Source organism: Lepidochelys kempii, chromosome 11 (genome assembly GCF_965140285.1).
Source record: "Lepidochelys kempii isolate rLepKem1 chromosome 11, rLepKem1.hap1, whole genome shotgun sequence".
In the NCBI taxonomy this organism is placed as follows: domain Eukaryota; kingdom Metazoa; phylum Chordata; order Testudines; family Cheloniidae; genus Lepidochelys; species Lepidochelys kempii.
The window spans coordinates 63,135,034-63,161,372 of NC_136390.1; the positions used below are offsets into that span (position 1 = coordinate 63,135,034).

Consider the following 26,339-nt stretch of genomic DNA (forward strand, 5'->3'; position numbering starts at 1 on the left):
CAACTAAGTAAAAGTGAAACTACTTATAAAATCAATTTCAGCTTCTCTTAACATCCTTTCCTTCTCTATTTGATTTTTTTTTTTACTGAGAAATGGAAACTGACTTTTTATTTAAATATACAAAGGACTAGAGGGTACTGGAGAGTATTTAACTGTTTCATCATTCTTTTCTGCCTATATAAGAATTGTTTTATTCATTACCATTTTGGCACCAGCCAGAAAGATAACTACCGCCTCAAAGGTGATGGTACAAAGCAAACGGACATTAGGCAGAATGTGATAGGAGTGTCAAATACACGAGACAAGGTTGTGACTCTTTTTAGGTCAATAGGGATGATTACATGTTAAAATTAATACTGATTTACATGTACATGGTATAGATCTTTTAATCCAAAAAGCTCAAAATTGCCTGTACAAAGGTGGGTATATTCATGCCCATTTTAGAAGTGGGGAAAGAGAAATTAAGGGCCCAATAAGAGTCTTTCACACACAAAGCCCGTAGCAGTTTTCTGCACATAGTCATTCAGTGCATGAAAATAAATTATTTTGATTCCACCTTATTTCCTATATACATACACATTGCCCTCCCCCCCGCCCCCCCCCCACACAGGTGTATAACCAACAAGGTTCAAAGCATGTAACTAATTTCAAAGAAAGGAAAAAATTCCATTTTCTACCCTCCTTGCAAAGAAGCATTTAATAAATATCCATTGTCCATCGACATGCACGCTGAACACAAAGTAGCCTAAGGAATACCATGTATATTCTCCCATAAAGATCCATAAAGCCTTCTAACTTCTGATTTTCTTTTAAATATATTTTAATAAGCTTAGCCAAGAAAGATGCTCCAGGTTCTGATGTGTGCTCAGAGCAGAAGGATTTAGTTTAAAGAGCAGGACTGGGGACACAGGTGCCAGACATTGTGTAGAATTTGCACTTATGCTCCATTAATTGCCAACATATCCTCCCCCACCTCAGACCCCTCGGGAGAACAGCAGAGCAGCAGGCCCAGACTGGTACCCAGCAGCAACACCAGCAGCAAAAGTAGCCAATTAGGCTCTAGAATAAGTGTGGGGGGGAAGAAGGGGGGAGTGGATGCAGTTGCCTAGCAACCAGAGAGGAGAAACAGCTGTGTAGCAGGCCAAGGTTGGTACCCTGGCAGTGACTGCTAGCCAATTAGCACACTGCATTTAATGCTGATGTGGTTTCCTAGTAACAGGCTGTACAAATCTGTCTGTTGCACTCTTCTCCTGCTTTCCTCATATTTTCCCCCAGTCATGCTAGGCATTGCTGTTTGCCCTAATTACTGATTCTCTGCTGCTTCAAGCTGCCATTATTTTTGTCCCCAGAGAGGTTGGAAGAACTTTAAAAAAAATCTCCTCTAATAAGAGCTTTTAGTTTCAAATTCAGTTGAGCTCTAAGAACTTTAAAAAAAATCTCCTCTAATAAGAGCTTTTAGTTTCAAATTCAGTTGAGCTCTAAAAGCTCAAGAGGAGGCAACCACAGCAAAATAAACAAATGAAGGGGGACAGGGGGCAAAAACTCAAAGATTTCAATTCACTTTGAAAGATTTTTCCAGGACCCCACAATAGACTTTTTTTTTTTTTTTGTGCAAGTTACACTGAAGAACAAGTAATGAAAAGGGCTATTTATAACACGCACCATAAATTTCCACAATGCACAACTCTGTGGCAAAGATCTATAGTTTGCGGACTTTCGTTTTGTGCATATAGATTCTCTGGGAAATTCCAGGCAACATAGGAAGACTTATCAGTGATTAGAGCTGGTGGAAAAATGGTTAAATATTTTCACAAAAATATGCTAAAGTTTTTAATTCTTTTTTGTGCAGCAGGTTTTGAAAAAGGAACTTTTTTTTTGTTTGAAATTTTTTTGTATTCATTTTTACCCCCTTTTTTCCTTTTGCCTCTGAAAAACAGGAAGGAAAAAAGGAGAAGGGGGGAAAAAGGAGACAGGGAAAAATGAAAAACTCCCCAGAATTTCTCATTTTCCAGTTTTGTCCAGAAAAATTCTGATTTTTAAAAAAGTAAAAAGGCCATTTTTGAATGAACAAAAAAAATGTTGAATAGTTCTACTATGATGCTATGCTGTAGTCTTTTGCTACAGTGTATTGTGCAAGCCAGTTTAAGATGGGTTAGTTCAAAATGCACAAACTATTGGCTGGAAAGTTTATATCAGGAATTGCATTATTTCATCTGGATTTTGGAAACAGGCATGGTTAACTCTCTTCAGTTCTAAGGGAGATGAGAACACCAGCTCATAAATCATCTGGAGTAATTAACTCCATCAAGTGTAATTAACTATGTTATGATAAATAGCGACTCAAATACACTAAAAATATGTATCATTTGATGACTTGGAAACTATATCAGGTTGGCAACCTTATGATATGGGCTGGGGGGGAAGAGAGATTTATCTATAGCGATAATACCCACTTGCTGGGCCTGATCCAAAGCCCACAAAGTCAATGAAAAGACTGCTATTCAGTGTACTCTGAACAACACTTAAAAGTGCTAATAAAATTGTACTAATTGTATTGCACATGTGTGAAGAGCAATTTTCAATGAATCATAACTCAGTCAATCCAAACCAGTTTTCACCAAGTATGCTCAAAGGTATGTCTTCTACACAAGGGCTATTTCCATGACCAATACCAACTTTCCAACCACAGTTCTTACAGTGCTATAATTTTTAAAAATTGTTTTCTAATGGGAAAGTATTTTCCTGCCCTGTCCCTCCCCATTACTCCTGCCTCTTTTACAAAAACAACCAAACTTCAAAACAACCAACCACTCCCACTGGGTAAAGACCAAACACCTGAAAAGGTGAACGTTTTGCAAACTAAAAGGTGACTGAAAGCTTATGCAAGCAGCCATAGTGTCTACTGCTAATTCAACATATAATAAACTAAACAAAAATAGACACATTCTATTAAATACACAAGTATTTATATAAAATCATCCACCTTTAAATAACATTTTGCTTCCAGAAGTCTCTACTGCATTAATAATCATGTATGGACATGGGAATTGGCCTACTAGGACTGCTCAATTGTCCAGCTATCCCAATATCCTGTTTTTGTCAGAGGTAAAGGAGCAGATGCTTCAGGGAAAGGTGTAAAATCCCGTGTTATACTTCTAATTGTGCAATATTATACCATGAGGGGACAGTTCGTTCTGTGCCCAGCTGGTGATCAGCTTTTATCTTGAAACACAAGCCCTTATAAGGGTTATCTTAGCTGGTAGAACTGCAGATGTTTTCCATTGTGGGCCCAATCTTCAAATATGAGTTTAACAGTTAGGTGCCTAACTAAAGGTTTAGCTGTCTAAAGTAGCACTTACATGCCTAAACACAGATTTAGGCATCCAACTTTAAAACTCTAGCCCATAAATATCTAATGTTTTTAATTTGTACTCAGCCATTTGCCTCAAGATCTTGTAGCAATAAGTGGCACAAGTTAATCAGATGTAGCAACAACAACAAAAAAAGTATTCTCATCTGTTTTTAAATTGATTTGCAAAGCAAAACAATTGGATTTATGCCCCTTTGGGCTTCTTTGTAACACATAAAGATGACTCTGAGCAGAGAAAGACTTAAGCCTGCTAGGCTTGATTCCCCAGTCATACAAAGGTTTTTGCATACCCTCTGAGAAATCTGGATAATTTGGGTTGTACTCTATGCTTCTACCTTCTCCATTCCAAACTGACTAGCCTATTATTTAAACTCTCCTTAGATGGAAGCCCCTGTCTCTGAATCATTTTTAATCCATTACAGTACATTATAGCTTATCAAAATTCCTTGCACGTGGATAAGCTTCTTGAAAAGTAAATAAAATGATCCCCCCTGGTTCTAGACCCTGTCCTGATAGGGTGATCAGATAGCAAGTATGAAAAATTGGGACAGAGTGTGGGGAGTAATAGGTGCCTATATAAGAAAAAGCCCCAAATATCAGGATTGTCCCTATAAAATGGGGACATCTGGTCACTCTATGTCCTGATCGCACTCTCCAACAGCTGCAGCAGGTTAGAAAGGCACAATTATAACTTACGAAAACAATGCTTGGTTGTCCCCGTCCTATCCAGGTCCTTTATCTGTCTTTAAATTAATTTTCCCAATGGGTGCTAACATCAGGTGCACAGTTCTCTATTACCTACAGTCATCCTCAGGCTTCTGTTCGGTGTGGACACAATACATGGGGCACATTTTCAAGCACATCGTTTTGTTAGTGGCTCAGATGCTTCAACCTTGGTTTCCTCTGAAATGCTCAGATCAGTCACATCCAGTCAGCGATGTAACTGTGACTGCATTTTAACAACTTCAATTGTTTCCATCTCTGACTGGTCCTCACCTTTGCTAGGTGTGAAAAGCATCGCCAGAGTAGAGATTTCTCCATCATCCTATGTTGAAAAAACAATGCAGAGAAACAGTTTAGGGCCAGATTCAAATATCCTTACTGCTGCTGAATGCTGCCTGACTCTGCAGGAAGTGCCATTGATTTCAGTGGGATGGCTCAAGGAGTAAGGTGCCACTCAAAGGGAGTACAGGTATCAGAATCTCCCCCTTAGCTTTGCTGCACAGTGCATTACTTCCCTTTGCTAGGTATTTGATTGTCTAGGCAGAAATTATTTTCCACTGAATGCATCCGATGAAGTGGGCTGTAGCTCACGAAAGCTTATGCTCAAATAAATTGGTTAGTCTCTAAGGTGCCACTAGTACTCCTTTTCTTTTTGCAGAAGTTATTGTATCCCATTACGCTTCTCCTACTAGGTTCGGGAATGTTGTTGCTATCTAGGTCTTCTCTCCTGGCCGGATCACTTGCTCATCTCTTCTGCTTTTAAGCTGCTGGTGTTGGTATCTGTATTTTCCATTTGTGATGATGTACTTGGTTCTGTGACCTTATTTTTGCTGAAGTTTCTTCTTCAAAGGATTGCTCCCCCTTCTCCAGCCCCAGCTCTTCTTTTGCCAAAGCCAAAGTTATCCCCTACTACTGGTCACATACTTTCATTAAATGCTCTTCATCTCCTCAGTAGATATCATGCTCTGTCCCCCAGCTCCTATATTAGAGAATCTTGTGGAACCTTAACAGTACACAACTAGTTCTTGTGTCCGTAGCCTCTTTGCATCCAGTGATCTCACAGGTTAAGCTTCCCATCACCTTCGTAAGGTGGGTATGTGAACACAGAGGCACCACAAACTGAAATGCAGTTACACTGCAGGAGAAACACAACTCTTTAACAATGCATAATCCCACTACACAATGGGAGGTGAATTGAAACTGCAGGGAGAACTTAGGCAAGCAGAAAGCAATTACCTGAACTTCATTATGGCTGGGAACACAGCGTTAGCATCTCTACCTTTACAGAAAGTGCCATGGGACCATAAATTACCACTGGAGGTCATCTATTCCAAGAGTCAGCATCTCCAGCAGCACCATGCCCCCTCAGGTCACAGGGAAGGGCAAAGGAATTATCTTCCTTGTCTAGGTCCTGGTCCCAAGCCGACCTGTGTGACAGCAAACAACGAGCCCCCATGGCATTGCGCTAAGCACAACCTAGGGAGTGACCTCCCTACACCCAGTCGCCAGACTTCTATGGAAAAAAAACTCCTCAGTTCCACACAAGGCTCCTCCCACTGCCCATCTGTATGACGACAGGATTTGGTCCTCTCAGAATGAACGGGTGTTTCAGAGAAGTCACTGGCTCAGGAGAAAGTCTTTCACCCCTCAGCCACCGTTCCTAATCCAGCTCAGGACAGCAGTGACCAAAAACAACTATGAGCCAATGGTCATATAGAGATCCATGTGAAATGAGACGAGGGTCTCATTATAAGGGCTCAGTCCCCTTACTTGAGAATTGTTGTCCACACAATTGACACCGTTGTCTGCTCTGCCTCAGCCGAGACCAAGGACTGAATGATTATGGAGATAGCTACCCAGGGACACTAGAGGTGGCCCCTGAAGCAGACTGGCGTGTCACATGGGGGACCTTGCATGTTGCTGCAGCTGGTCTGTAGATAAAGAAAAAGTTTTAAAATGTAAGTACTATCTATTGGTAATTTACGTCTATGTAGATCTTCTCCTATGATCTAGTACCTTTGAAGGGCCCATTTCCACAGTCACAACTCTCACAGGCGTAAGACTTGGGCACTTTCAAAAGTGAAATGGCAAAGTTTTTCCAAAACTAGCTGAACATTAAACAGACTCAGGAAGGGAAAACCCAGACTAGGCTCATTTTAATCAGTCTAGATGAACTCTAGTTTCACTTCTATTCAAATTACAAAAAAAACCCTTCAAGTTTAGCAATGCAAAAATACACCCAACTACCCCAAAGTAAATCTAACCCAGAAAGGATTTCCTCCTGCTAAGTGCACCTACTGTTTCTGTTGTCACACATAGGAAAGCCTGGAATTATCTGTGACCAAGGACTCCCTTCCTGCCCTTCCATTTGTCATGCTGCTAACCCCTGCAGATTATCTTCTAAACATCACATAAAGCCGTGACTCTTTCTTTTGGCACAGCAGTAATCCTGGGCCAAAGGCAGGCCATCTCCGGTCGTGATTTCTTCCATGCTGTCTGCGCAGCTCTTCCAAATTTCTTTCCCCCAATTTGCTTTGCTTGGCTATTCATATCTTTCTCCTCTTGCTTGGCTGGCTTCCTACCCACTTGCACTATCTCATTAGTACAATGTAGATATTACTTCACACGCTAATGCTATCACTGGTCTTGCTATCAAATCATCTTATTTCCCCAGTTATTCCCTGACTTCCTATTCCTTCCCGTTACCTCTCTCTCTTCGTACCACTATTCCTTCTTCTCTTGCCATTTCGAAATACTATACTTTTCCTCTTTGGAAATATCTTTCCCATTGTTATCTTAAATCCCATCTCGAAGCCTTTATCCCTTCCTATTGTTTAATGCTGCTTCTAATGACCTGATGTCTCCCTTTTCTTTTTCTTGTAACTCTAATAATTTGTTCTCCTGCAGGACCACCAAGTGGTTGGTTTGTTTGGGTTTGGTTATTCTTACCCAGCACTTTGGATAAAAGACACTATATAGTAAAATGGGAAGACAATGTGAGACAGGCTACTGCTTAAAGCCCTTAAGATACCTGGGGAAATGAAAGCACTGGGAAGTTAGATTTCACCAGATCCCAATTTTAAAAAGAAAAAAAAAATCCTGAAGTCCCCAGAACATCCCAAAAGACACTCAAAGGAGTCCCAAGCAGGACCTATCAGAGGGTCATCTTGAATAAAATCCCCAACTTAAGGATATTCCTTGCAAGTCCATCAGTGGTGTTTATTTTTGGCCAGAAAGACTCCATCCCATCATTATACTCCCCCTCCACCCCATATTAGTACAAGGAAGTCCAATACGACAAGCTTTATAGGCCCTCTATTCCACTGGCCTCTGAGCTTAGGGACAAAATGAATCGTGGTGACTAACCCTTCTTTAGGTCATGTGCCAGCTCAATTCTAGATGTGTTTGCATCCAGACCCTCGCCAGCAATATCCTGCCTTCTAATTTAGGAGGCGGCTGATGACTTTTTTTTTTTTTTGACCATTCCAATTAGCTCCCCCTCTGCTCTCCGCTACATTGGTAATTCAGCTCCATGCATTTAAGACTGGGCTAAAATCCCTGTTTCCCAAAGAAACAAACTGTCGTTGCGCTGATGTCTGCTATGTGATTAAGTGCAATTGAATGTGTTACGGTTGGATTACATCTGCAGCCAGCCCGACTCCATTTATTCCATTTAGATTCCACACCTCACTCCCACATTAGCTGCACGACTTTCCCCGACACCCAGCTCACCTTTTCCTTCCATATAAAGTTCATTGTCACACACGTATGCCTACCCACTGCTTGGCTTCCCCCATTTCAGTCTGTACAACCTCCATTTTAATTTCTCCATTTACTCCGTATTTCCCATTCCCTTCTGTTTTGTTCAGATTATACTGTCCCTTCCAAATTAAGTTCTCTTCTATACAGATAGTTGTTCATCCCTTTCCAAAGGCTGATGATTTCATAGTGAAAATCTTGCATCAAGCGTGCCATATAATAATCTCCTGAATCTTACATATGGTGCAGCAGAATAATAGGAGTTTGTATAGCACCTAGCATGTTGCGATCCTGATCCTGACAGGAAACCTCTAAATGTTACTGCTTATATAAACACACTATATAAGAAAAAGTCAGATCTAGTGAGTTGCTATCATTTTGTAGCATGCCTGGCTCCGTTTGGATCATCACACACTAAATAAAGCCAGCCAAGTGTCCGGTCAGCGTTACATACAAACGAAAAGGAATAAAAGTCTTCCCCCAACAGACATGGTTTTAATTTTCATGGAAAGGAGTGAATCCTTTTGATCCGGCATGTTGTCTTTATACACGAGTTGAGTGATCTTCCTTCTGCTTGGTCTGAACCCCATACTGAGAACTCTTTGTCTGTAAGCGCCATCCTGCCCTTTCTGCACAGAGCAGTAACTGGCAAATGGCTCTTGTATTACTCACAAGCGAGCTACCAGCCAAAGTAAAATATCTTGCAATCATTTCAGATCCCCTAGTTCAGCTACTGACTGAGCCAAGTGGCTAGTGGCCATTGGCACTGTCGGCCAAATTCACAATCAACAACAACATTATACCGACGACAGATCCAAGCAGGCTGCATGCGAAAACAAAGAACCAAGCGAGATGACTGCTTCTTGTCTATAATTTTGGGTGTTGGGGCTGGGAGGAGACAGCTTGAGCCGTGTACAATATATAGCCCAGAATTTCCCAAGCCACTCCCCTCTAACATTTACTGTCTCTGTGTTGGAGGCAGTTTGACTCTCTCCTTGTGTTAGCTTTGTTGTTTGGAGTGATCAGATTTAAGCTCCTGATCATACTACATATGCAGTCGTGGAAGGAGATCCTGTTACAATGCAGTGATCCTCAAACCATGCCCATGGCTTTCACACTGCTCTTAAAATGAAGTGAGGTGTCCCACCGCGACGGCACAACAGAACTGTGCTTTACAACTGTTCCTGGGGACAGCTGTGATGTAACTGAGTCCACCACTAGGGCTGTATCTGTAGCATAGGCAGGACATTCGTGGAGAAAGTTCCGCAGTTGGGTATTCTTCATGCTTTCAGAACCACCTCTGTCACTGGCCTTTCTCTGTGAAAGCCAAGTAGGACCTCTTCCGAAAGCCAAGAAATAATCTGTGATCTTATTCTGATATCTTTGTTTACACCTATTGGCACTTCAGTCCACAAGTAAACACACTGAAGCCAGTGGGATGATTTGTGGGCTAGGACCTCTATTCAGCACAGGTAAGGCTCTCCAGATTCAAGGCCATAGTGAGAAACACTTCTCCCCACCCATAAACTATAAAACATTTGAAATACAGATGGGCTGAGGCAATGATCTTGGTTGGCTACAGGTTTGGAGTTCAGGCTTAATGTTGAACCAGGTCGACGGCTTGTAGTTCAAAAGCATCAAAAACACGGTGGGCTGTTCTTGCAAGATTTTGATTCCAAACAGTGGAAATTTCACAAGATCAGTAACTTTTGCAAGTCCCCCAATCTTAGATATTGAAAATTTCATGAGGTCAGCCCTTTCTTGTGAAATGTGTCTCATTCTCTGCCAACCTGTGTGACATCTGAAGTGGATCCAGAAGATAGCTCACTTCTGGTTTTAGAGCAGAAGCTACAGTGGCTTTGGCTCTGGAGAGATCAGGGTTTCAAATCTGAAACACACATTAACATTGATGGTTCTGGTGGGGGCACTCTCTCCAGTGTAAACGTTTTGACTGATATATGTAGTCTGACAGTGGTGACAGGTGTCTGTCTTACTGCAAAGTATTCTCAAAATGGAGCCTAATGCCAGAGGTGGTAAAACATTTACCCCCCTGCTCAAGCGCACATTGATGGGGCTACTCCTTCATTGGCTGAATCACAAGTGAGGTTACTTGTGGCAACATGGCTCCCACCACTGGGAGCATTCAGAATGCCCATATTAATGATTAAAAAAAATCCATTTTTACATTACGATTTATGTTTTACACCATGTAACTTCTTAAATGCTACTGAGAGCAAGATGGATGCAGCTCTCAACAATCCACAGATATGTTTGATTTACTGCACTGGTCCAACGTGCTTCTTTTCACGTTGCAGGACCAACCTAGCGTCTAGGAATCCGCTTGTACAATACAATCGTGAATTAAATGTGCAGTTATCGTTAAGAGGCCACACATTTTCATGTAAAATTGAAGAAACTGATTACAGCAATCCCTCTGGAAACGAGAATAATCACATGATAAGATAGTGCTAATGGGAATTTATTGTCGCCTATCACATGTGAAGCTTAGAACAAAGCAGTGATACTAGTCGATTTCACAGTTATTATTGTCAATGAATATTGCAACCAAAAAGCTTCTAGGGACTATAAATAGATGACAGGGGATTGTGGGTTCTCAATCGCCAAATCTAAGCCAATTTGGTATGCTGCAAATAGCTTAGACCGTGAAACTCACACACCCCATTATTAAATATTCCCCAAAACAACCACCTAATCTCCCTCTTTACAGCCTAATCTCTTGTTCCCTTTTCCCCATACCCACACACAGCGCTCAGATTCACCAGTACATTCTGGCTCCTTTGCATCACTAGAGCAGCCAAACAGAGCCAGAATTTATGAGTGTATCCAGCCAGTTCTCTCTCTCTCTCTCTCTATATATATATATTTTCAGATTTAGAATACAATCTTTGGATTTTTTTTTTAAAGTTACCTACAATATTTTCCATTTCAACCAAATAAGACTTGACTGAAATTAAAATTTTACAAGGCACCTGTGGAAACGAGGCATCCAAATCCCATATTTCAGTAACAACCATTTGAATGGGAATTGGGCATCCCATTCCCTTAGGCAACCTGCACCGATTTTGCACCAGAACCCGGTAAGCAGATCTCAGCGACACGTAAGACAACAACAGGTAAAGCATGAATTCCCCCTTCTCTTCAGACACAGATGCAGGCCTACAACATTTTTCCACCGCGGCCCCCATTTCATAGCTAGAGGCTTTGACTTTTGGGAAGAGAGGAAGGCTTTTAAAAAAGAGAAATAAAAGGAGACCATAATGGCTAGGTGGCAGGAGAACAAGGAGAGAGAGAGGCATCCTACACCAGTACCTGTGTGAGTCCTCTGATGAGCCTTTAAGTGGGAGCTCTTTGTATAAACCTTCCGGCACCCGTTAAACTGACAGCGATGAACCCTCTTCTTGTTTTCCGGGGATGCCTCGGCCCCTGCCCCTCCTTGCTCACCGTCATTCTGCCCACTCTTTATCGTGCCTGCTGTTGCCACCGCCGCCACTCCCACCTTGACTGAGCTGAGCGATGCCTTCTTGGCCACCAGTTTCAATGTCACCGTGCCGTCCACTGCGGAGAGAGTTTGTGGGGTTTTTACCAGATGGCGGCTGAGCTCAGGAGAGGAAGGGGGCGTTAATGAGGTCACTGCGTTGAGTTGGGCCTGGTTGACAGCAGCGTAACCCTCTATGGAAGAGCCGGTGGGCTGCAAGCTGAGGCACGTCGCAGACAGCAGTTTGTCTCGTGACAGGATAAGGTCCATGTTGGTGCTTTTGTCGCATGTACTCGTCTCCACTGGAAACAGGATGGGGTCCAGCCGTCGGATACTGTCCTCTGAGCCTGGAGGAGAGGAGGTGTGAAGGAAACAGTCCAAATCCTCGCCAAAGTTCTCTGAGATCTTCCTTGGCTCCGTCTGAAGATAACGTTCCAACTCAAGGCATGTCTGCAGGGGGGACGGGGAGGGAGGGAAAGAAACCATCATTAGAAACCCATCTCAGCATTAACCCTCAGCTGCGGCAGGAGGCTAGGCATGGTAATCTCTCTGTGTCCAGAACAGTTCAGAGATAACATTTATACACACCAAAGTGGTCATGCACAAAGAAACGAGATAAACCTACTCCTGCGGTACAGACCAGCTTTGGAACTACGTTGTGATGCAATGCATGTAATAAACTGCAGAGCCATAGGAAGAGTGTCCGGTGCACTTTCTGATTGCCTCACCTGCACTCTGCCCACTAATCTGTCTCCACATGGAATTATTCTAACAAGCCAAACCTCTGAGCAGCTTCAGGTAGCCATCAGTTTTTTAAAAAGTAACATTTCCAGAGAATTGTTTAATCTTTCTTCACACAAATGTGGGATTTCACCCCCAAAATTACCCCAATCCAAAGCACTGCTCTAGCTATTTTAGGTCATTTTTAGAGGTTTTTCTGGCTCCCTGTACAGTGGAGCACACCTGGCTTTTACTTAAACAAGCACACATCATTTACAAAAAGCTTGATTATGGTGGAGTTAAGGTGGCCACTGCACAAAACTTGCCATCACCTCTCTTTTACAAACTATGAGCATGGACATAATGCTGTGGTGCAAAGGCTTTCTCACCCTGAGGTCAGGAGGACCACCTGACTTAAAAGTGGCCAAATGAGGGCCAATAAAGCCTTTCAGCACATCATACCCTCAGGTATTCTTATTTTTACAGAAAATAGTTAGAAATAGTTTGGGAAGTTTTACAGAGTTTAATTAGTGCTATTTTTCACACTCCTCTACCTGAAAAGCCTGGCCCTGTTCGCATCTTGATTCTAAATCTACAAGAGTTGGCATGAGACAAATCATCTACCTAATTCATTTTTGAAACCTCTACAAATTATCCCTGAAAGAGCATGTTCATATCATAGAATCATAGAAGATTAGAATTGGAAGAGACCTCAGGAGGTCATCTAGTCCAACCCTCTGCTCAAAGCAGGACCAACACCAACTAAATCATCCCAGCCAGGGCTTTGTCAAGCCGGGCCTTAAAAACCTCTAAGGATGGAGATTCCACCACCTCCCTACGTAACCCGTTCCAGTGCTTCACCACCCACCCAGTGAAACAGTGTTTACTAATATCCAACCTAGACCTCTCACACTGCAACTTGAGACCATTGCTCCTTATTCTGTCATCTGCCACCAGCTGAGCTCCATCCTCTTTGGAACCCCCCTTCAGGTAGTTGAAGGCTGCTATCAAATCCCCCCTCACTCTTCTCTTCTGCAGACTAAACAAGCCCAGTTCCTCTCCTCTCCTCTCCTCATAAGTCATGTGCCCCAACCTCTTGATAATTTTTGTTGCCCTCTGCTGGACTCTCTCCAGTTTGTCCACATCCTTTCTTACCATAGATGGTAAGGTTGGGTTATTAGTGTGAGATTTTTCAAAGGAGTCTGTGGGAGTTGGATGCCCAATTAAATCTAAGCCTGTAAATCCAATACCTTTCAACACCTGGGCCAGAAACAAAAGCCTCAAACCATCCGAAACAGGAAGAGAGGTGAGAGACTCTTGGCTTCACGGTATAAAGGTCTCATCAGCAGGGGTATAAAGAGCTCCCACTGATAGTTCTGGGAAGTGTCTGAGTTACTTTTAACCCATCATGGATCTAGGAATGGGTATTGCCTATTTCACATGTAATTTTGTGGGAGAAATGTCATGGCTAGGGAAAGGAGGAAATATTTTGCAGGCCATTCATTTTTTATTTGTTTTTAAATGGTAGCTGTTTGAAGCAGCTTAGAGGCCTGAAGCAGAAAGATGGAGCCATGGGCACAGTGCAGGTAAGGCATTCAAACTGCATAACAAATAGTAACGTGGCGCTGCAGTGTATCACATGGATATCATTTACATAACTGTGTGTTTTGTGTTACCTCTCTGTGCACAGGGCTGGAGCCAGGAGCTCGGCAGATCAAATCTTAGTTGGTTCTGACCTCTATCCCCCTAGTCTTTAACAGATCATTTCTTTCTCTGCCTCAGGTTTGCAGCCTATAAAATGGAGGTGTTACTTCCTTATCCACCACTTGGGGTGTTCTGAGCTACAGGGTTTGTAAAAGCACTTTGAAGAATGAAGTGCTAAGCACTAATTCTCCCGGGTTTGAACATGGTGTGGTCCGCCACTAATAACAGAGGGCCAGGGTTTTCAGAAGTAACTAATGGGTGCCCAACTTGAGACACGGCAGAGAGGCTGAGCGCTCGGTCCTTTCTGCAAATTAGGACCCTTGTGTGAAGCTGGGCACCCAAAACCTGAGATACCCCAAAATCACTAGTTGCTTTGGAAAGTCTTGGCCTTACTCTGTATTTTGTACTGGCCGTGTACAGTAGGATAGGGGAAGGTTTGAGCCAGTACCTAACACTTTCCCTGCAGCCCCATCAGGGGCTTTGGCACAAGGCAGAACTTCCATTTTTTAAAATATGGGTTTGTAGCTCTCTTATTATTATTATTATTTATTTGCATTCTCATAGTGCCTATGAGCCTGGTCATGAACAAGAACCCCCTGGTGCTGGGCGCTGGTCCAAACAGTTTAGAGTCTAATGGTTCAAAATAACATCTTCCAAAGGAAATCTAATCCAATGCTGTCTTTACAGCCCTGTCTATATTGGGCAAGGTTTACAACAAAATATTCCAACTGGTTTTGGCACCAACAGGACCCTGGCATAATGAGGCTCTTGCAGCTGGATACATTTCTAGTCAACATCCCCATTTAGCTGAACCTGCCTTGAAGAAAGTCTAACAAAAAATGATTATAAAAAGGAGGCTGCCCTCCAGAGCCTTGCCCACGGTCAGGCTCCCACCAGTAGCCCTGATAGGAACTGCTTTGTAATTATGCTTAGTGTACACACAATCACTGAATCTGCAAATAAACAGAAATGCTGAGCCAGACACTCGGCTGACCCCAATCAGTGTAATTCCACTGCAGTCAATGGATGTGTACTAATCTACATGAGCCCAAGGATCTGGCCCCAATGCTGTCCTCTCATTGGGATGCTGACTCTAGTGACTGTTCAGATAGCAATCTTGTCAATTGTTTCATTGCTGACTGCAGAGGGGCCTGGCTAATCGTATGTGGAGCTTGAGTCACGCGCACACCATTTCTCTGAGCCGAGTCCTGGACCCTGAGTAAACATCTGATCCCATAGGTTTGCTCCAAAAAGAGCACATGCCCTTTTCACAGAGATGATTGTACTTCTATTGACTTTGGTTGCCACCCGGTATGATGGTAAGGGGGAAAGGTCAAAAGAAGAGGATAAAGCACAGTTATTCATAAAGCTCTCTCAGGCCTGGTCTATAGGAATTAGCACCAATCTAAGCAACTATTGCAGTTGGACCCATATAAATCATTTCATGCACCCATGCAAATCATTGCACCCATACAAAGGCTTTCCTTGTCTACACTGGTACAGATACCTTGGCTGCTGAAACTGGGGCGAATTCCCTGTGTAGACACAGGCTATTTCTACGTGTCTATTTATCTGCTTACGTGGCCTGCATTACACTAGTATGTGAGTGCCTCACAATCTTTAATGTATTTATCCTCACAACTATCCTCTTCTTTAGGGAAGCACTATTATCCCTATTTATCACATGGGTATCTGAGACACCGAGACCCCAAATGACTTGTTCAAAGTCACACCTGGGGGTCTGTGGTGCAGCAGGAGATTGAATCCAAATCTCCCAGGTCCCAGGCTACTGCTCTCACCTCAGAGCACCTCTCTCTGGAGATATTGGAAGGGTAACTCCTGGGATGCACTGGGGGTCTCGGTTTATATTGCCACTGGGGATGCTACATTCCACAAGGAACTGAAGAGACTGCAACCAGCAGCTGATCCCTTTATTTTTCAGTTAGCATTTGAAGTACAGTGGCCGGGAAGCGCTGAAACCAGGCCCTCAGGTTTGATAATTTGCAAAATCCAAGAATAATGTTATGAAAGCTAATCTGGTACAAGACAGATGCTAAGAACCTGAGACTTCTGTCATCTCTCTGTGATGTGTGGCTCCGCTGACAATCCTGTTTCAGGAGTCGAGAAATTGCTTATTTGTCTTCCCCTCCCCCCCTTCAGTTAGTTTCTTTGGAAGGGTTCCCATTTCCTGCTGCACAATGCAAATCAGCCCCTGGAACATCCGCCCATTTCATCCTCTGAGGTTTCTCTGCTTGTGGAGGAGAAGAGGAAGCTTGAAACTCCTGGAGTCAGCATTAAACACTTGGGCAAGTTGTAAGAGCGTCACATGTTGCTGTTGCCTAACTTCCCTGGCTACATGTGATTGTCGGAGATGCTTTTTGCTGCAGCCTTCCCCCTTTAAATGAATGCTGAGGATTTCTTTTGCGGGAAAGGCCCCAGTCTGTGGACATTCACTTACTCTTCCCCTCCCACTCACTGACAAATCATACAAGCCACAGCAGAAATGTGCACTACTAATGAGAGAGCATTGATCAGCTGCAAGATGAACAACTGTTTCTTGAACCAGTTACAGATCCCATGGATATTGCTGTTGTGGGCACCAGTAACAATTTTATAAGCCTGTCATTCACAGTCCTACTCTGCCACTTCTCTCAGCAAACTGAAACCCGAGGCAGCAAGAATCACAATTAGAATCTGCGGCACCGGACCACAAAAGCTACTGTCCCTGGGCTATTCGTGCATTTGCTAGACAAGAAGAAGGCAGGGCACCTTCAGAAAAGAGGAGGCCTGTTTTCTATTTAAACTAGGATCCTGGAACTGCAGGCAGTGGATCCAATATGGGATCCCAAATCTCTCCAGATGCATGATAACAGGTAGTGGGGGCAGATTTTCAAAAGGCACACATTGGAGTCAGGCACCCGGCTCCCATTGACTTTGAATGAGGTGGGCTCCTTTGAAAATCTCCCCCCTTAGGGAAAAAAGAAACAAGTTTGTCAGCAGCCCTGCTGCTTGTTTCATTTTGTCTTTCTCTTCCAGCTACCCACTGTCTCTTGGGAGAGACACAGAGATTCAGGGGTTAATAAATAAAAAGCTCTGGAGAGAGAGACAGAGCATAATCTTAGGTTCCAGCAAAGAGACACCGACAGAGACACAAGGCCATTAAATCCAATGACAAGTCACATGAAATTTCAATTGCGCTGACATTGGAAAGGCTGTGTCCTCTCTTCTCATTTCCCACAGAGGGAACAGAGAGGCACTGTCCCTTTAAGGCAGGATTACCCCCACCATGACAACAATAGTGGTCCTGACAGTTTTTCAGCTTCACCACCAATTTTCCATAAAGAGCAATTTCTCGGCGAGCCCTTTTCAGGCAAGGCCTGACGCTTCAGAAACCTGTAATTATTCTTGGCTCCCCACCCCCCGCCGTCTTTGCACCTGTGTCAGTTCAAGACACCAGCTGGTCATGTCTTGCCTTCTGCCTCTGAAATCCAAAACCAGCCAAAGGAGCCCATCTCCCCACAGAGGGAAAGAAAACAACCACAAGAAAAAGAAACAATATAATGGGCAGGAAAAGGGGGAACCCAACTCCTACCCTCATCCCTCCACCAAGGCAATAGGAAAAAAAACATTGAGCCAAGAAAGGCCTCCATCTAATCAGCATTAGAAACAAAGCCGTTAACAAAAAGGAAGGGGTATGACAAGAGAGAACTCCAGCACCCTCCTTCCTGTACCCCCAACCACAGTCCCATTTGCTGTTGCCTTTGCTAAGAGCTGGTACTTTGGTGCAGGAACAAAGTTTCTTTACCCCGCACGCCCTTTTCTGCTCAGGCTGAATACCTTACCTGACTTTCCTCTCTACCCCAAGTCACTAGAGGAGGCATGGCTCTGGCTGCTGCCCTCGCTTGTCGAATTGTTAAACAACAAGCCACTTTCCTTCACCCCCGCCCCCACAATGCATTGTTATTGTTCTTAATTGCTAGGTTCATGAAGTCCGGCCTCTGCCTTCAGCCTTGACCTGGAGGAACATAGTGGGATCGTCCAAGGGACTGAAGGGAGTCAGATGCCGAGCTCTGATCCTATCGACCAGTTTTCGAGGTAAGAGGGTACCTCTGTCTCCATGCCCACTGAGTCCTTGGCTGCCCTGCCGGCAAGTGCACCCGTTACTGTCATTTTTGTGGTGGTGGCTGGTGTGATGTTGACCCGTCCATTGAGAATTGGACTGACTACCAGACTCCTCTTCTGAAGAGCCATCAGAGGGCAGCTTTCATTCACTTCTGAGCTGGGCTGATTTTGAACCTTGGTTGGAGAGGATATAGGTCAGAGGTGGGCAAACTATGGCCCGTGGCCACGTCCAGCCCGCGGGACCCTCCTGCCCAGCCCCTGAGCTCCTGGCCCAGGAGGCTGCCCCCCGGCCCCTGCCCCGCAGCCTCAGCTCACTGCGCCACTGATGCAATGCTCTGGGCAACAGGGCTGCGAGCTCCTGGGGCAGCTGCAGAGCTGGGCCTGACCCGGTGCTCTGTGCTGCGCGGTGTGTGGCTGCCTCCAGCCGGGCGGCACGGCTGTAGCGTTACCAGCCACCAGTGCACCAGGCAGCGCGATGGGAGCAGGGGGGTTGGATAGAGGGCAGAGGAGTTCGGAGGTGGGCGGCGGGGGCGTGGATAGGGGTCGGGGCAGTCAGAGGGTGGGGAACGGGGGGGCTGAATGGGGCAGGCGTCCCCAGGGGGCAGTCAGGAAGGAGGGCGGGTTGGATGGGGCGGCGGGGGGCAGGCAGGGGTTCCAGGGGCGGTCAGGGAGAAGGGGTGGTTGGATGGGGAAGAGGTCCCGGAGGAGCAGACAGGAATGAGAGGAGGGGTTGGATGGGGCAGCGGTGGGGGAGGGGGTTCCAGGGGCGGTCAGGGGACAGGGAGCGGGGCAGGGGGGTGGATGGGGCAGGAGTCCTGGGGGAGCCATCAGGGAACAGGGGGGTTGGATGGGAGATGAGAGGCGGGGGTGTGGGAGATAGGAGGCGGGGGCCAGGCAACGCCTGGCTGTTTGGGGAGGCACAGCCTCCCCTAACTGGCCCTCCATACAATTTCCGAAACCCGATGCGGCCCTCAGGCCAAAAAGTTTGCCCGCCCCTAATATAGGTGAAGTGTCCTCTCTTTGATGGTCAATCCCTTAGGATAAGCAGACTGTCTCTAAATGGCAAGAGTATGCTTTTATGGGGCAGAGGGGAATTCAGGTCCTGAATGAATAACTCAGTCCATAATCAAGGCCCATTGAGAGGTCTGTCTGGTGTACTTCAGGTTTCTGAAGTGCAGGAAGTCTACTGGACCTCAGCAGCCAACATCAGCAAGCATCTATATGATTTACAGCAATAAAGACTCTGAAGATTCCCGCTCAAAGAGGAAAATAGCTCACATCAGGTATGCAATAAGAACAGAGACCAGTGGTTGCCATCAGGGTGATTTTACAGGCTAGGGATAAAAAGTGACCGAAGGCTTCAATCCACCTGCCCCAATGAACAAGGGATCGTTTTCTTTGCACCTTGCTTCACAGTTCAGCCAGCTCAAAGTAAGGATGATTTACGAGTGACAGACAGGATGTGATTGTACTAGGCTCCATACTCACGCAAGGAGCTGGCTAACAGAGGATGGCAATCTCGCGTGTGGCCATTTCCTAAAATACCTCAGCCCGATTTCTCCATTGAAATACAATTGCAAGGGAAGTACTTTCTGAACATCACATGCTAGGAACCCTCACGTTCCAGACAGAACCCTGCCTGCCCTCACACAGATGCCTACCAGTGCCAATTGGTTCCTTAAAATGTATCCTAAAATACTGTGTGGTCTATATAGCACCCAAGTTAATGCAGGTGTTGCATACTTTGGTATTCCATTTAAACGTGTAGGGCTAGATCCTCAGATGGTGTAAACCTATGCAGCTCCAGTTACTTCACTATACCATTTTACACCAGCAGAGGATCTGGTCTGTATTTTATGATTCTACCTAAAGCTGTATTAGCACTGATCCAATATCAATCCAGAAACATATGCTGCCTAGTTTATGTAGTGCCTTACCTCTGGCTCTCATTCAATACGGAACAATTATTATTTATTGAAACACATCAGTATACTCTGGCCTGTACAGCACAAAGCCAGAAAAGCCCTGGTGCTTGTCTCTGAGTTGGAACTTACATGAGATATTATGGGTGCCATTTTCACGAGTGCTCCATGCTGGCCTAACTCTGCTCCTGTTGAAGTTAAAGGGACTTTTACCCCTGACATCAATGAGAGCAGAGTAAGGTAAACTCAGAACACTGTCAAATCCCACCCTATTGCCCCAATAGCACTCTACGGGCTTGTCTACATGGGCAATTATCCAGAAGAGCTATTCTTGAAAAAATCCAGAAGAGCTATTCTTGATTGTGGACATCTTTATTCCACAATAAGAGCAACCACACCTGGAGTTAAATTATGAATAGTTAGACCACTTTAAGTTCACACCCTATCTTACTCCGGATTAACTTTCCATGCGTAGACACGACCTCCGTGACAACAGCGTATATCTCAGATAACACCAGTGAAGGCAATGGAGTTTCTCCACATTTACAGCTGGGTAACATATTAGAATTTGGCCCATATGTCTGAGCCCTCTAAGAAAGCAAGTTCAGTTCAGAAGCATCTAGCTTCTCTGTGGAATCTTCATAATACTTAAAAATGTCTGAGTTGTTTTGGGAGTGAGGGAGCCACAAGGGAGATGGGGTGGGTAAAGGTCAGTACTGGATTAACAAAAGCCCAAATACCTAGAAGGAATTTAGGACAGAAACTCAATAAGGGACCTACTCGCTCTGTTCAGCTGATTCTTCTGTTTTATTGACACTATATTTTATTACATCTTGATTTTGAATTTTTCTAGCAGACCATAGGCAGTTCTCTTATCTGGAATGTGCTAGTTACTTTTAAGTGCCATTTTACTGCACATATAATGGGACATCAAGCACTGAACCTGGAAGTTATCCAAAACCTAATTAATAAATTTGGTACTTGGATTAGGCTGTGACAGAAAATGAAAATGTTGAATGTGCTGTATCTGCAGGTCTGAACTTCAGACTCAGTTTACACTATTTACAAGGATTCTTCCTGTAGGGGAGTTTATTAGAGCACCTGCTCTAGTTAAGGTCAATTTCCAACTCCCCTTCTAATTCCTGTTTTTCAGTTGCATGTAAAAAAGGTGTCATCTATAAACTACTGCACAAGTCTCATGATTGCAAAGAAAGCCTGCAGAACGTGAAAACCGAGACATCTGCCTGAATCTGAAGACAGCCTGAAACAATCATTCGGAAACCTGTAAAATCCCCTGCAGTCTGATCACAACAGTGTAAAGTGCCCACATACACTAGTTCACTGCTGATCAGATTGGCAGTAGCATCGAGTTAATGTAGCTCTCTCATTTTGGGCCACAACGGTGGATATTGGAATGGAGTACAGTGGGGCAACCCGTGGGTGGAGTGGGGGATGAGGAATTCTAGGCAAAGCCCCCATCCCCAAAATGCAAAATCTCCCTCTGCTGCTGTCCAAAAGAGGGAGTTAAAAAGATGCCTCTCCTCCCTATTACCAAAAGGCATAACCACCTCCTGAATAATATAAGCCAACACCGGCGATCATGACTTCCTGGGTTCCAAAAGCCATCATCTGTCCCTCACCCAGCTGCCAAAACCTCAAGCTTTTCTTTTTGGCAGCTCCTATAGTGCAGTTCTTAATTATCAATGCAAAAATCTGCAGCCCATTGAAAGCGTAACATTTGAGAGGGCATAAAATAAATTTAATTTAATATTTTTAAGGTCAGGCTTGACAAAGCCCTGGCTGGGATGATTTAGTTGGGGACTGGTCCTGCTTTGAGCAGGAGGTTGGACTAGATGACTTCCTGAGGTCCCTTCCAACCCTAATATTCTAGGATTCTGTGATCAAAATAAGCTACCCACAGTGAATGACACTGATTCGATTGGACTGGGCTAGATGGCAACTAAGTCGGGGGGGAAAGGCAGTGCTGGATAATTCTGTGATCTCTGCTGCATCATTTAGATCTAATGTGTCACTCAGGATACAGGGTTTATTGCTCACAATAAATTCCTTTTGTGCTGAAAATTTTCCCTGCATGGTCTCCACCCCAAAGGTGAACTTTCAAGGAAATATGTTTGGCAAAAATAGCCACTGTGTAACTCAACTGCAAAAAACACATTTTTTTACTGATCTGTTCCCATCACAATTAAAATGCTATACTTTCCCCAGATGTTGCAAACAGAATTTTTGGCATCTATGAGAACATAAAGATGCTGAAACCAGAAACTTCAAACTTGGCTTGTTTTGAAGATCTCCTTGATACTTAAGGCAGTCAAGATAAATTTTAATAAAACCAGTTCTGCAGCTTTAATTAATGCACAGAGAGTCATCATTTTACACACTGACAATACAGTTTTTCTGTCTTCTGTGGCGACATAATTTCAGGATGTAGCCAAGGATATCCCAGATTCCAAGGATCCTAATAAACTCAAAGGACCAGATATTCTGCTGCCATAAGTTGGCAAAGTTCCACTGATTTCAATGGAGCTACACCAATTTGTACCAGGGGAGAATCTGGCCAATGAGTCCTAAACCCAGGATGCTCCAAGTGTCTCAATTAGAAACCAGTCAGAACCTAGATCCTACCAAATGCAGGCCATCCCAAATCAAGCCATATCAAAACCTGGTCATTGAGTTAACAATCTAACAAACCTTGTTCCAAATGGCTACACCAGTTTTGCTCATTAAAATATATATAACTTTGGGGCGTGACCAAGCTTAGAAGATGCTTTGGTTAAGGATGGCTGAATTCCAAAGGTATCTGGATAAACATCTTTGGATTAAAGAAATGGACAGACTCTACACAGAATAGAAAAGGAGTACTTGTGGCACCTTAGAGACTAACAAATTTATTTGAGCATAAGCTTTCGTGATGCAAGTGAGCTGTAGCTCACGAAAGCTCATGCTCAAATAAATTGGTTAGTCTCTAAGGTGCCACAAGTACTCCTTTTCTTTTTGCGGATACACACTAACACGGCTGCTACTCTGTAAATAGAATAGCCAAGGGTATTTTTGTTGATTTTTTTTTTTAAAGAAACCAAGAAAAATTCCATGCAAAACCAACCACGCAAAAAACAAACAAACAAAAAAAATACCAGTAATGTCAGTATAGCAAGCATTCAGAAGTAAAGAACTTCCAAAAGTTACACCTGAGCATTCAACCTTAATGCTATCCTTCTGCATAAGCCAGGAAAACCATCAAATAGCAGCATAGAAATATACAATACAAACAAGAGTTTCCTACACAAAGTTACATACCAGCACAACTGGGTAATATAGATTGCAGGTAGCTAGATAAGGATAATATAAGAGAGAGGAAATACAGTGTTAGACTTTTGATGAAGAATCCTCTTATTTGTGTAACAAACCAGAATGGTTCGGTGTCAGTGGAAGACATGGCCTTAAGCTGCAAAATTAGGCCTAGCTGCAAACTTCACCTACATTTGTTAATATTTAGATTTCAGTGTTGTTTCCTGTTTGGGCCCATCTCTCGTTTAGAGTTATAAATAGTCAGAAGAGACAGTTAGCTTCTAACAATTGCTCAATCCAGCTCCCACTGTACTCAATGGATCAGGTCCCAGGGAGCACAGTAAAAATGCCATAAGAAGTGGATTAAATAAAAACGGTGCTGATGGCTGAGAACTTTAAAAAGTAGAGCCATATTCCAGGTCCTGATTCCACAATAGGGTCTACCCACATGGTGCAAGTGGGGCAAGAACCCATGCTGGTGGATAGCTCTGGACTGGCTCACAGACTCAGAATGTACTATTTAGAGTTGGTTAATTAAAATCCATGAGTAGCTTAAATTTCCTCCCCATCAACTAACATACATATGCGAATTAAGATTTCACTCTGCACTGTATTCAAAATTGCGAACAGTCACACTCAAACCATAAACTAAAAACTCAAGAAGATGTTTGATGAATAAACTCAAAATATGAGGCGTAACTAAAGTTATTAATATGAATTATTTCCTCTGCTCTAGTTTTAAGGTGTATCAACAAGGAGCAGCATTAAGTTGAAATTCCTAACCCAAAGGCTTGATTTCTCAATCTTAACTTTGGGTTAACAGGAGCCGGAGCCCAATTAGGCCACTGGGTGGCACCTGGAGGGGTGTGGGGCACAATTGGTGATCAAACCCTGCTGGGGCTTCAGGAAGGCAGGAGCAGAGGGCAGTGGAAAGAAAGGCAAGGGAGGAGGCCCAGGGGAAAGGTAACTAAAGGCTGATAGAAGTCTGAAACTAGGAGCAGTGAAGCCTGGGACTAGAGGTGGATTGTCCTGAGCCACTGGACTGGAGTTTGAGGGGCTGTAGAGGGAGAGGGAAGAACTTTACAGTCCCTCTCTGGGCACGAGAAAATGGAGCTGTCTGGAAGACACAGACTGGAGTAAGCGCCTCTGGCTTATCCTGCTGCAAGGGTAGGAACTGGACCCCTGAGGAGTATCCTAGAAGATGCTGCTTCTTACCAAGCACCCAGGAAGGGACTGAGGGGAAAGGCCTAAGGAAAGACGCACGGTAGGAAGGAGTCCAGGGAGGCAGCGGCAAGGTGTCTAACGGTGTGGAACTTGGCTGCTTTCTTAGCATCCCTGGACTGGAACCAAGAAGGTGGGCCTGGGTTCCCTCACCAGCCACAGGGAAGGCAGTATGAAGCCCCCTGATGTAAGGGGGACAATTCAGAGCCTGGAGAGAGAGGGGTGTAAGGACTGCTGCACCCAGAGTCAGGGGCCGGAGACCTGACACGAGGTCTTGTGGAGTTGTTTGGACTTTCTGTTACCATGAAAGAGTGTGGAACTAAAATGTGACCCGACTGGAGGGCTGAGTCGCAAGATGAGGCAACCTACCGCAGGATGGCATTACTGTCAGCAGGGGACTGTACAGCAGACAGAGCTGCTACATCAACTTAGCCACTAGGTGAGTCCTCTCTTCCTACAATGCCCATTCACTGTTAAATCTTTCGGCTCAAAAAATTGTTCACTTCTATATTATTTTTGGCTGCTGAGAGGAAGAGGTGGTGGGACCTGCCTGGGAAACAGGAAGCAGGGGTAAGGAGAGGAATGTGTTGTGGAACACAGTCAGGACAAATAGAATGAAGAGCATTTATACCATTTCTAAATCATAACAAACACATGGGAGCCAAACTATGACCCCAGTTACACTAAGATCAATGGTCTGAATTCAGCTTAGAGATTCAAACAGCCCAACAACTCTTAGATCAAAATCAATAAAAAAGCTAATGATTTGCCTTTTTTTGGTTTTATCTATTGGGTAATTTGTGGTGGTAATTTTTTTTAAAGCCATTAGCTATCTCACAAATGCAAGACAATGTGTATTCCATGGGGATAAAACACAAATCTCAGTGCAGAAAAAGCAGATTACAGTTTCAAGCTTCCAACTTGTTTACACTGAGCAAAAAAATCAGATTTTGTTTTTTTAAAGGATGGAAAAGGTAGCCAGATCCTTAGCTGGTGTAACTGGGCAACACCCCACTGCCTCCAGTTGCTCCCACCTACACCAGCTAAGCATGATGGCCTCTAGTCATTCCAAACCAGATCCTGCCTTTGGTTAGACACATAAAGAGTCACTGTGGTTGGGTGGATCTAAGTGAAGGCAGAACTTGGCATGTCCTGTAAAAGAACAAATTATTCTATTTGATGATGAATCTCCCATATTTTACTAATGCCAGTGTTACCAAAAAGGGAAAACAGGAAATACATAAAAGCAGCCACACACTGGTTTTGAATGTTATGGCTCCCTTCTACCCCCCAACCTCCCTCCCTCCCCTGCAACAACTACAGACACAGGGACCAGATTTCACGAGGTGACCTGCACATCCACGTCATCCACTGTCACTTGCCAGTCATAGATTTCATCACCTGTGCGTGGCCACCGTCTAACTGATTCTTCCTTCTCTCTTTGTATGGCAATTGATGCTAGTTGTTGTACGGGTTTGTTTTTCAAGTAGTTCTCTTTTAAAACTGCTTTATAAAGAATTTGCTCCCGAGTTCCAGCCCTCTGTGAATTGAGCCCAATTATTAAATCCTGGCGGTAGTGCACCCACAATGCAGGACTGGCCTGCCAAGCATTTAACTAGGGATTGCTTAATTCTCAGTTGTGCCTCATCGCTATTCTGTTAATGTACTGTCTAGCAGACACTGCAGCCAGTGGCTAAAGCATGGGACTTGGAGTCAGGAGACCCATGTTCCATTTGCCAGCTCCGCCACTCGTTTTCTGGATGACTTTGAACAAGCCACTTCAGCAACCTGGGCCATATCATCAGCGGATGTAAATTACTGCAGCTCCATATGCTATTGGTGAAATGGGCCTGTGGGGCCTTACCCACGTTTATAAAGCATTTTGAGATCTACCAATGAGCGAGTGCTGTTTAAGTGAAACATGAATAGCGGCAGTCAGTAAAAACAGAACCTAGAAGGGATGCAACGTCTTGTTGCTGGAAGCCAGCACTTCCTG

At 44.1% G+C, this 26,339-nt stretch overlaps 1 protein-coding gene across 3 annotated transcripts in view; it reads right to left on the bottom strand.

Moving 5' to 3' along the window:
- The window catches only part of KLF7 (KLF transcription factor 7), a 66,958-nt gene that overhangs the window by 13,257 nt on the left and 27,362 nt on the right, over window positions 1-26,339 (bottom strand). For 2 of the 3 annotated variants that reach the window (XM_073306618.1, XM_073306617.1), the window contains exon 2: window positions 11,183-11,798. In XM_073306618.1, the coding sequence (XP_073162719.1) occupies window positions 11,183-11,798 (616 nt within the window). The remainder of the gene's footprint in view (window positions 1-11,182; window positions 11,799-26,339) is intronic. The other variant, XM_073306620.1, reaches the window with a different exon arrangement.